The 10590-nt window shown below is 34.8% G+C and overlaps 2 protein-coding genes across 3 annotated transcripts; both read right to left on the bottom strand.

Annotated features, from left to right (window-relative positions):
• Nucleotides 1-2248: 2248 nt before the first annotated feature.
• Nucleotides 2249-7154, bottom strand: SMCO1 (single-pass membrane protein with coiled-coil domains 1). The gene is made up of 3 exons (XM_026693339.2): nucleotides 4627-7154; nucleotides 3501-3638; nucleotides 2249-2814 (listed from the first exon to the last, which is right to left on the bottom strand). The coding sequence occupies exons 1-3, from the start codon at nucleotides 4674-4676 to the stop codon at nucleotides 2430-2432; spliced, it is 573 nt and encodes a 190-aa protein (XP_026549124.2). The 5' UTR covers nucleotides 4677-7154; the 3' UTR covers nucleotides 2249-2429.
• Nucleotides 7155-7289: 135 nt separating this feature from the next.
• On the bottom strand, nucleotides 7290-10556 carry WDR53 (WD repeat domain 53). 2 transcript variants are annotated; one of them, XM_087964931.1, is made up of 3 exons: nucleotides 10130-10556; nucleotides 9373-9868; nucleotides 7290-8099 (listed from the first exon to the last, which is right to left on the bottom strand). In XM_087964931.1, the coding sequence occupies exons 2-3, from the start codon at nucleotides 9853-9855 to the stop codon at nucleotides 7545-7547; spliced, it is 1038 nt and encodes a 345-aa protein (XP_087821057.1). In that variant the 5' UTR covers nucleotides 9856-9868; nucleotides 10130-10556; the 3' UTR covers nucleotides 7290-7544. The 2 variants fall into 2 exon arrangements, with proteins under 2 accessions (XP_087821057.1, XP_026548964.2); XM_026693179.2 differs by having other exon boundaries at nucleotides 10245-10556.
• Between the last annotated feature and the right edge of the window lie 34 nt (nucleotides 10557-10590).

The following is a 10590-nucleotide window of genomic DNA, read 5'->3' as shown; positions in this document are numbered from 1 at the left end:
TGATTTATTGAACCCAGCTACAACAAAAAATATCATTTTTATAAAGCTGAACAAAACACAAATAGGATGGAGCTTTCTAAAGGAAGGCACAATTCATTGCAACGGTAAGCATCAGTACTTCATCCTGCATCTTTTTGTTGCTGCAGCCTTTCTAAACATTCTGAATGCTGAGATATCTTACCAAAGTTTTCAAGAAATTGGAAAACAATTTTTAAAAACTCATGTACAGGCTATAAACAGCTGAGTACTTCCCAGCTACCTTAGATGTTGTAGGGTGCAAATGATACTTATCAGGGGAGCTTTTTTGCAATTTGCTTGTTTTCTGTTCTCTGTCCATTTCCTTTTGAATTTTCAAAGCAAGATACCTATCTTCTTTTTCCTGTTTATATCATTCATAAATCTGCTTTTGTATATTGTTCATGTCTTCTGTTTGCACAAAAGTTCTTCTTTTGTCATTCAAATATGAATCCACTGTCAATTCAGTGGGGAATTTTTGAGATTTCCTCTTTGGAATCTTTTTAGTGATCAGAGGGCAATTCTGGTTTTTATTTCCAATTGGATAGTTTCCCATCATCTTTAGGACACACTCCTACTTTCTCAATCTTCTACGTACCAAGTATGGCCATTTGATAGTGATATTTCACAACAAAGAATGTTCTTTCTGCGCCAACTCAGGAAGCTCAAACTGCCCAAGGAGCTGCTGATACAGTTCTACAGAGGAATTATTGAGTCTATCATCTGCACCTCTATAACTGTCTGGTTTGATTCTGCAACCCAACAGGACAGACACAGACTTCAGAGGATAATTAGGACTGCAGAAAAAATAATTACTACCCACCTGCCTTCAATCTAGGATCTGTATATTGCACGAGTCAAAAAGAGGGTTGTGAAAATATTTACAGACCCCTCACATCCCGGACATAAACTGTTTCAACTCCTTTCCTCAAAATGACGCTATAGAGCACTGCACACCAGAACTAGATACAAGAACAGTTTTTCCCCGAAAGCCATCATGCTGCTAAACAAATAATTCCCTCAACTATTCAACTATTTATAAAGTCTGCACTACTATTACTGTTAATTTTCTCATCACTCCTTATCACCCATCCCCTCCCACTTGTAATTGTAGGACCATAACTTTGTCGCTTGTATCCTTACGATTTATATTGACTGTTTCCTAGTATGATTTGATTGTTGATTGTACCCTATGACTATCATTAAGTGTTGTACATTATGATTCTTGATTCTTAACGAATGTATCTTTTCTTTATGTATACTGAGAGTATTTACACCAAGACAAATTCTTTGTGTGTCCAATCACACTTGGCCAATATTCTATTCTATTCTATTCTATTCTATTCTATTCTATTCTATTCTATTCTATTCAGTTGAATATTTGGCAGCATGCTACATCAGATAGAAACTCATAGATTTGCGCCACAAAAAGTTACATGTAATATACTAGATCCACAAGACTAGGTCTTAGGTATCAATAAATAAATAAATAAATTCCATCTATTTGAGAATTAGACATATTTAACATTGGAAACAACAAAATGAAATACATGGTAACTACAGTCTCCCTCTGCTGAATAGAATAGAATAGAATAGAATAGAATAGAATAGAATAGAATAGAATAGAATAACTTTATTGGCCAAGTGTGATTGGACACACATGGAATTTGTCTTGGTGTAAATAACTAATGGAAAGATTTTAAAAGAGGTTTACACAAAATGGAAATGTCTAGCACTTACATTGTGCTTTCTGGTGTTCACACTTCACAAACATTATCTACATCAGTGATCCCCAACCTTTTTGACGCCGCGGCCCGGTACCGGCATCAGCTGGGCGCCGCGGCCCGGTACCGGCATCAACTGGGCGCTGCCATCTTTTTCCGGTGACCTCACCGGAAGCACTTTTTCGTCAAAAAAGATGGCGGCGCCAGCGCTTCCGGTGAGCTTTTTCGGGTAGAAATGGCTTTCTACCCAGAAAAGCTCACCGAAGCGCTGGCGCCATCTTTTTGATGAAAAAGTGCTTCCGGTGAGCTTTCTACCCGGAAAAGCTCACCGAGCTGGCGCGCCATCTTTTTGATGAAAAAGTGCTTCCGGTGAGCTTTCTACCGGAAAAACTCACCGGAAGCACTTTTTACCAAAAAGATGGCGGCGCCCAGCAACCAGCGGCCCGGTAAGACTTGTTCCGCGGACCGGTACCGGTCCGCGGACCGGCGGTTGGGGACCCCTGATCTACATAATCTGTTCCACAGCTTTGTAAAGCAGGCCAATATTGCTTTCCCCAATTATACATAAACTGAGAAGTTTTACATCTTTCAATCTATTTGAATTAAATATTTTCTCTTATACAAGAATGTTTCATGTATTTCTGGAGGAAAAATATTGTTTCAGAATATATTTGCAGTTTAGATATATCTTTAAACTTTCTTGTTTTCCACTACATTAATAGCACACAACAAGCTATGATGAAGGACTTGATTATTCACCACTTTGTTTACAACAGATTGGATGTCTTGGGTATAATCTTGCCTTAGTTTATCAGGGAAGTAATTTGCATCCTGGCTGTAGGTAATGAAAAATGTACAGAATACTTTAACATCTTCTTCTTGGAGTCCCAATATCTCCAATGCCGATTCCCATGCTGACTTAATTCTTTTGTTTTTATCTTTCCTCCTCAGAACAGATGATAGTGTAGGCAATACTCTGGCGAGATCAGGAATGCTTTCTACCACTTGAGAATGTAGGCACTGAATAGTTTCACAGATATAGCTATAGAAAAGGTTTATCTCCACAGAATTAAATCTGCAAAAAGATGTTTAAAAAAATGATTTACCTTTACCATTTATATCAATAAGCCCACAAATTATTTCCATTTCAAAGTAAGCACCATTTAGATGAAAATTACTTCCAGATGTGTCTTTAGGGTTGCAGCCTAAAGCTGTAATATTTATATTTAATAAGTTCTATCAAAGTGGAATTTAACCACATATCTACAGTTCTATTAATTCAATATAATTCCCAACATTTAAAGTAATATTTATTTAAAATAGGCATGTAAAATTCAATTTTCTTTTCAAGATTTGGGTAATGCTCCATAACTAAGCTGTTTGGAATAAACATTTCATAATGGAAACAAAGTTGTTGATGTTTTTAAGCCATTCTGTTAAGTCTTAAAGCTAGCATTATTCACACCCTTGTGTATTCTAGATGTTTTAGATTACAACTCTGAGAATTTCCACTCACTATGAGAAGTCCCAGATGCCAACCATGCTTCCAAGAGAGTTTGAAGTTAGTGCAGCATATTGGAAGGGCACAAAGTTGGGAAGAGGTACTTAAAATAATAATCTATTCATTTGTTAATAGTCTATTAACTGTTATTGTTAGTTACATGTTTGTTAATCCAAAAGAACATTTGTGATACCATTACCAGACAGCCATTATATTAGTCCAAAGTTTTTATTAGTAACCAATGTTTTCTTTTTTCTTACTTGTCTTCTAGCAGTGATGTCCACATCTCATCTTGCTCTAGAACCATATTCCAAAAGTCAAATTTCTCTGATAATTTCTGAATGCCAGAATCTAATACAATATATTGTGACTTTATAGTTTGCAGCTTATTCTCAGTTCTGGTAAGATTCAAAAGCCAAAGGAAATTAGAATCAAGACCTGCCCATTGTAAAGAATGTAATTCAAGTTTGACCTAAAGAGCTCTTTTATAATAGATTATTTATACTTGATAGACTGCTATATGAGTTTGGAACTTAGATTCTTAAGCTTCTATCCATAATGGTCTATATATGATGTTGTTATAACGCTGCATTTTACTTGCAATCTTTTCCCCATGTAGAACCAACAATCTATTTTACTTCATTGTTTCTTTTGGATTTTTTTTAAAAAATATACATATAAGGAAATCTTTCTGAAAATTTTAGTAACTCTTTGGGAAAGTCAATTTCTTTTCAGCTTTATGTAGTAAAATGATATCTTGGTACATTTATTTTCCTAAAATATAGTAAATACAATTTAATCCATATTGATCGACCAGCTGTATAAACATATAGTTTATAACTAAATCACAAGCCAGTCAATTCTTTTTCTCCAGTGTTCATTATAAAAATAACTATTCTACTCTATAGAATTGCCACAATGTACAAACAGATCATGCAATCATTTCAGTTATGTATAATGTCCCATGTTTAACATTGCTGTCCCAAAATGCTAAATTACTGAGCAGCTATTTTTAAAAATCCTTCTCCTAAATAAAGATGAAACAAGTGAAATGCTGCTAATTAGTTTATGTTTTCAATTATTTTGGTATTCCTGAAGAAATAAAACAATGCATAATAATAGAAAGATTCAGTTCTATTTTAAAATAGGCATTTTTCATCATCCATCCTGGTCCCTGATCCTTTGTAAGTCACCACTTTTTAAAAAAAGAATAATTTCAAGTACAAAATTACATTTCTTTTATCTGAGACATTATGGAGATTTACGAAGCAGAACAGGTCAGTGGAATAATATTCAGAAGAGATATTTAAGATATGAAATAAGCAGTTCCAAGACCCTTCCCAAACCTTTCCAGAAAAAGTCAACTCCCCCCCTCCCCCTTGCGACCTGTTTAATGTCTTGTTCAGGACACACAGAGATAAAGACTCTTTGGCCATCTTCAGGAATAAGGGACGTATGTTTCAACTGTCTCTTGACTTCTGTTTTGCAACAGACAGCAGTGATATACCCAGTAATCCAACTGGTGCTGAAGGTCAGTTTTCTCTTAAAGCTTTTTATAGCTAGGAAATCCAAATATAGAATATTAACACATACTGTACTCACAAGCACATTGTTTATTAAACTACAGCATGGTAATTAGAGTATATTTTTCCTTCTTAGTTTCAAGCAAACATACATTAAGTCTAGAAACATCATATGGATCCATGAAAGGAAATCATAATGAATTCTATGAATTGGCTCATGTCACATATAGGATTGCTGTAATTAACCATTAATTTTAGATTCATATCAATTTATAATATAGTAAATTTCTAGTGCTTTGAAACTTTTGGCAGCGCAGAAGTTGCTGAATTGCAAACTGCACCAATACTCATTTAGTGGTATGCTGAGTTCAGGGTTCTTGTTCCAACCAAAATCTTCTTTTTAATCAAGATGTTATCAATGGTGCTAAACAAGCTCTTTTTAGGCTATTTTGTAATATTGTATTCAGATCTAACGAATCTGGATCTAGATCTTAACAGTGGTGCTTAAATTTTTTTGTATCCTTTGAATTTTCAATATTCCTTCATAAATATCACCTAAAATTGTTTTTCGTACAAGCCCTAAAACTAGATAAAGAGCATCCAATTAAACAAATGAGTCACTTGTTTCATAGGCCTCATCCAATACTTATAGTGTAAGTCCAACCTGCCTGCAAAAAATCCAGAAACTCAAACATTGCTGGACTCAATTTCCAGCATAAGCTAAGAGTAAGGGACTCTGAAAGATGTAGCTCAGCAGTACTTGAAAGTCACTCTATATCCATGTAAAACATGCTCTAGTAGGTGGAAAAACAATACAATACAAAAATAATAATTATAAATGGAGGCATCTTTGATATTTAGTATTATACCTTTTATTTCTAGTATTGTATTGTATTCACTGATTTCATTGGTCCCCTGCTTTAAATAATACAAATGTTTACTTGTTGGTAGAGGAATCAGATAACCAAGCTATGTTCCCAGGAATAGGCAAACGGAATCCTACCCTGCTACACCACATTACAAAATTTGCTAAGGTTTCCATTAGAATATATTTTCAAAGGTTTTTTTCATTATGTATTTTTCCTTCTTTATTATTTGTTCACTTATCAGTTTGTACAGATGACTTTAATTCTTACCATTGTATATGTTCTAAGCATTTATGAGCAGGGGAAACAACCATTTCTTAGAGGCAGGAAATGTTTAAAATAAAACAGCTAAAGTCTTCCTTAAAATTATCATGTGATAGTTAATATTTATTTTCACATGTACTATTTAAAGCACATGCTAGTTTTCGGGGCTATGTCCTAAAAAAATACCTTACAAAAGGTTAATTTCTTATGGATGGATGGATGTATAGTTCGTCCCACACAGAGCAAGACATTCATGCTGGATTTCACATTTTTATCCTTCCGAAGGACCTGGGATAGGCAGATGTGGATGTTTTATGGTGTTAGAGGTATCATCACAGAATGTAAGCTGTTCCAAGTAGAGCTGCTTTTTGCAATTGACTGATGGCGAATTTGTCAATACCAATCAGGTTCAAGTGATGCTCCAGTTGTTTTGGGATTGCACCAATGGCATCTACGACAATTGGGATGTGTGTGTGTGTGTGTGTGTGGTGTGTAATTGGATTATTTTAAATAAAATATAGTTTTCTACTTTATAAATTATTTAAGAAAAAATACACTTCATTTTCATTGTTTTTCTTCAAACAATAACAATTCCCCATCTATACCAGAGATATAAAGTTGAACATTAATGATCTTGAATAACCTGATGTCATCTATTAGTACAGCAAATGAAATGTCAGATCCCATATACCGGACTTTTTGATAAAAACAACTGGTCAGCAATTAAAAGAGTCAGGTTCCATGAATACTGCAATAGAAGCCTTATTCTGGACTGAACAACCTACAATTGCCTGAATTTGCTGCTGATCCTCCAAAACACTAATGGGAGATATTTACAAAACTTGTTCAACTACTTCAAGCCATTTATCACCTCAGTTTTTATTTCTTAACCATAAGAATGCAGAGAAGAGTAAAAAGATGAGTAGGGACCTGGAGGATAAAACATATGAAGAACGGTTGCAGGAATTGGGTACGACTACTTTAGTGAAAAGAAAGACTAGGGATCAATCACATTATAGCAATGTTTCTTATCTGAGAGACTGCCACAAAGAGTGGGGTCGGCCTATTTTCCAAAGCACCAGAAGGCAAGACAAGAAACATGGATGGAAACTAATCAAGGAGAGAAGCAATCTAGAACTTGGGAGAAAATTCCTAACAGTGAGAACAATTAACCAATAGAACTGCTTTCCTTCAGAAGTAGTGCGTGTTTCAACCCAAGAGGTTTTTAAGAAGAGACTGGACAGTCACTTGTTTGGAATGGTATAAGGTCTCCTGCTTGAGCAGGGGCTTGGACTAGAAGACATCCGAAGTCCCTTCCAACTTTGTTATTCTGTTATTTTAAAAATCTATTTCTGACCGTAGAATTTATAAGAATATACATTAAAACAGACAAGTCTTTATTTTTCTTGTGTTTTAAAACCCAGTTCTTTATTCACACACACACATAAAACTTTTACTGCAAGCTTACCAGTAAAGTCACACCAATTTGTTATTCCAAAAGTGGTACTATATATGAACTACCAAACTAATTTTTAGCAGCATGTAGAATTGGTTTATTTATGGGAGGTAGTAGGAATAATAGCATCAGAAAATTAGTAGATTCAAAATACTGTACCAGAGACTGACTGCTTACTTAATATATATGAAGGGTTCAAGAAATAGGATACACGGATATATCACTACTTTGGTCAGCAACCAATATTTTCTTAGAACCATTAATTGACATATATGAAACCCAGTTCACTTTCTCTCCATGTTCAATGGTCAATTTGGGTGAAATAGATAGACATTCATTTGTGTATTCTGGGTCCATTTTGTTAGCTTTCTTGATGGCATTTTTCTTTTTGTGAACTGCCTTGTTTGGACTTTTCAATTTTCCAATTTCACTGCTAACATCCCACAACAACACTTTGCCATCATTTCCCCCTGTAATAAAGCAATACATTTCTGGCAGAAAGAAAATCTGTGACACTCCTAATAAATGACCTTTAAATGTTACTTCCTGTTCAAATTTGGAACCTGTTACTCGAAAGACTCTGATTTTACCATCTTCGGCTCCACAGCCAAAAACATTGCCACAAGTAGAAACAGACAATGAATGAACCAGTGGTGGGTTAAAGAGTTGGCCAATCCCTTGCTCAACTGCTTCTTCTTGCAGATTCATTATCCATTGTGGGCGAGTTTTTTGCAAGTTCCACATTATAATCTATAAACAAAACAAAAATAATAATTAAGATTTCTTAATACAGAAGTCATGTAAATGTAAACTTTCATTTATACTGTCATGTTCCCCAGAAAACGAAAGTGATGCAGCTCACATAAATTGTTTTAGTTTATAGATCAAAAGCATATGTTGACTTAAATTATATCTAATATAGAATTACTCTCATTTCATTATTTTTGAAATGTATAAACTGCTTCAAAGGGAATTTAATTTTTAAAAATATATTCATTTTATACCAAAAATGTTTTTACTGTATTTACTAGAGGTCTTATATCTGCCAAGTTGATCAAGTATTTTATGCTTATAGTTTTTCCAGCACAGAGATTACACATAAGCTATGAAAATGTTTAAAACCCATGGGACAAACTTGTAGATGCTGCTTTTCAGGGGCACCATATATGTTATAAAATAGACTCTACCAGAAATTAAGTTGGCTTCTATAGTTTTGTTCTGGAAAAATTATTTTAGAGAGCTTATGATAATTGGAAGGTTTCTTAGTCGTGTAATTTATTTTGTTTTTTTATGGTTGTATTGTCTGCTCTTGTTATAATCACCAAAAGTCTCTTCAATTGAGATAGATGCAATTATGATAAATGAAAATTAAACTGCTACTTTAGTATATTATTTAGATAGCAAAATATGTAAAAACTATTTTTATAAGAGATACAAGTACTATGGTGGAAGATAAGTCTTAACTGCATAATTTTTACATCAAGTTTATTACAGATGGTTCTTGATAAGATCTAATCTCAATCTAATAGTAACTTAGTTGGTTTTTATTCATTCATTCATTTGGAGTTTTCCATTCTCTCTATATCTGTTCCAAAAGATAAAGCAAAAAGTAATCTCATCTGGCAACAATGTCTGTTTTGTTGGCAGTAATTTATCATTGTGTATAAATCCTTTTCTTTCCTTACCTCTCATCCTTAATCAATTTCTATCTTCTGCATCAATCAAAGTAAGGTTTCAGTTGGGAAACAATTCTGATATTGCACTCACTACTTCAGCATTAGATTTAATTGTGCAGCTGATGTTAAGATTATGAGCAAATTACGTAACTTTTAGAAAGAAATTTTAAAAAGTCTGATTCAGTTGACCTATTCTATACCTCTATAGAAAACAATCCATTTTTGAACAATTATGGCAATTGACAATTGCTATAATTATCAGACTCTAAGGCTCAACTGATATATATCATATCTTTGTACCTATCAAATCAATGATATATAGTAAGCTTTCATCTACGGTTGATCACCTTCATATCCAGGCCGCATGAAAGAAGGCTTTGTGGCCTCTGGGGTCGAAATGCAGTAGATGCACAAATATTTGAATGTCGTTGCAGGCAGCGACTCAATTTCTTGCTTTGTAAGTCAATTATCTTTATGGCTCCAGAATCATCTGCAGCAGCCAAGAAGCTGTCTGTTTCGTTTACTGAAAGACAGTTGATCTCTTCCTCATTTACGTGGAAACATTCAACTGGCTCCTTGAGACACCTGGTATCCAGCATGCTAACAATTTCCCCATGAGAAACATAGAGTCTTCTAGAACAAGTGGGAGAAAATATAATGCTAGTGACATCCTCTGCTTTTTGAAGTCGTACACATTCCAGTGGATTTCCTTCAGCATTCCAAATTGTGAGCTCTCCTCCTTCTGCTCCTGAAGCCAATAGACCGTCTTTGCTCACATTTAAGCTAAGTACTGAAGAAGAATGTCCATTGGTCCACTTTTTTGCCATCATATCTCAAGGCAGACTGAAAAAAAAATTGGATCAGCAGGGTAACATTTTGTTTTGATATATATTGAGAAATCAAAAGGCGATTGGATTGTGTTCTTTTTAGATTAGCTTACTCAAGTAAAGCACCTACTGGTTTGAACACTTAAACATCTAAATTCCAGTATACTGGCCCTTAAATATAATGCCCTTGCAATCACAATCAATCAACACTAATATTTTCCAATGTAAACTTAATCCTTGGGCACAATGTAAATAGTAGTGTGTATAAACACAATACCTGTTTGAGATAGGCCGTTCAATAAATACATATAAGGTCTTCCAAATAAGTGTATAACAAATCGGCGACCTTAACCCAGCCACCACTTTCCTACTTCACTCGATACTTGCATTACCTCAAAGCAAAGAACTAATTTCTCCTGATCGCAAACTGTCTTCCGGCAAAGAAAAGCTGCTGGGTCTCTTTAGCATTCCCTCTTGACAGATGAAGTTTTTGCGCATGCGTTTAGGACAGCATCCTCTTTCTCATGCTCAGCAATGCCCTCAACCAAAATGGCCGGCTCACGTTCAAGGCCCTGCTCCATACCGCATGACATTAAAATAAAATAAGTAAAAGGTGCGTTGTCCGAGAAGCCAGCTTCAACAGAGGTCCCTAGATTGTTCTTGCCTCTGCCGTACTCGGAAATGTAAGATCAGGCGCAGACGTTCCTGACGCCTCCATATAGCAAGCTCTATCAAACA

The sequence above is a fragment of the Notechis scutatus genome, chromosome 4 (genome assembly GCF_049901735.1).
Source record: "Notechis scutatus isolate UNSWTSFEM ecotype Mainland chromosome 4, rNotScu1.2, whole genome shotgun sequence".
Classification (NCBI taxonomy): Eukaryota; Metazoa; Chordata; class Lepidosauria; order Squamata; family Elapidae; genus Notechis; species Notechis scutatus.
This window is presented reverse-complemented; position numbering and strand designations above follow the sequence as displayed.

What these genes read in the sequence shown, in the direction of transcription:
- SMCO1 (XM_026693339.2), bottom strand. Translation starts at nt 4,676, where the DNA reads ATGGCCAAAGAGTCTTTATCTCTGTGTGTCCTGAACAAGACATTAAAC. An exon ending in CTGAACAAGACATTAAACAG is followed by an intron (nt 3,639 to 4,626) that starts GTCGCAAGGGGG and finishes GAATCTTACCAG; the next exon opens with AACTGAGAATAAGCTGCAAA. An exon ending in ACATCACTGCTAGAAGACAA is followed by an intron (nt 2,815 to 3,500) that starts GTAAGAAAAAAG and finishes ATCTTTTTGCAG; the next exon opens with ATTTAATTCTGTGGAGATAA.
- WDR53 (XM_087964931.1), bottom strand. Translation starts at nt 9,855, where the DNA reads ATGATGGCAAAAAAGTGGACCAATGGACATTCTTCTTCAGTACTTAGC. An exon ending in CATGCGGCCTGGATATGAAG is followed by an intron (nt 8,100 to 9,372) that starts GTGATCAACCGT and finishes TTTTGTTTATAG; the next exon opens with ATTATAATGTGGAACTTGCA.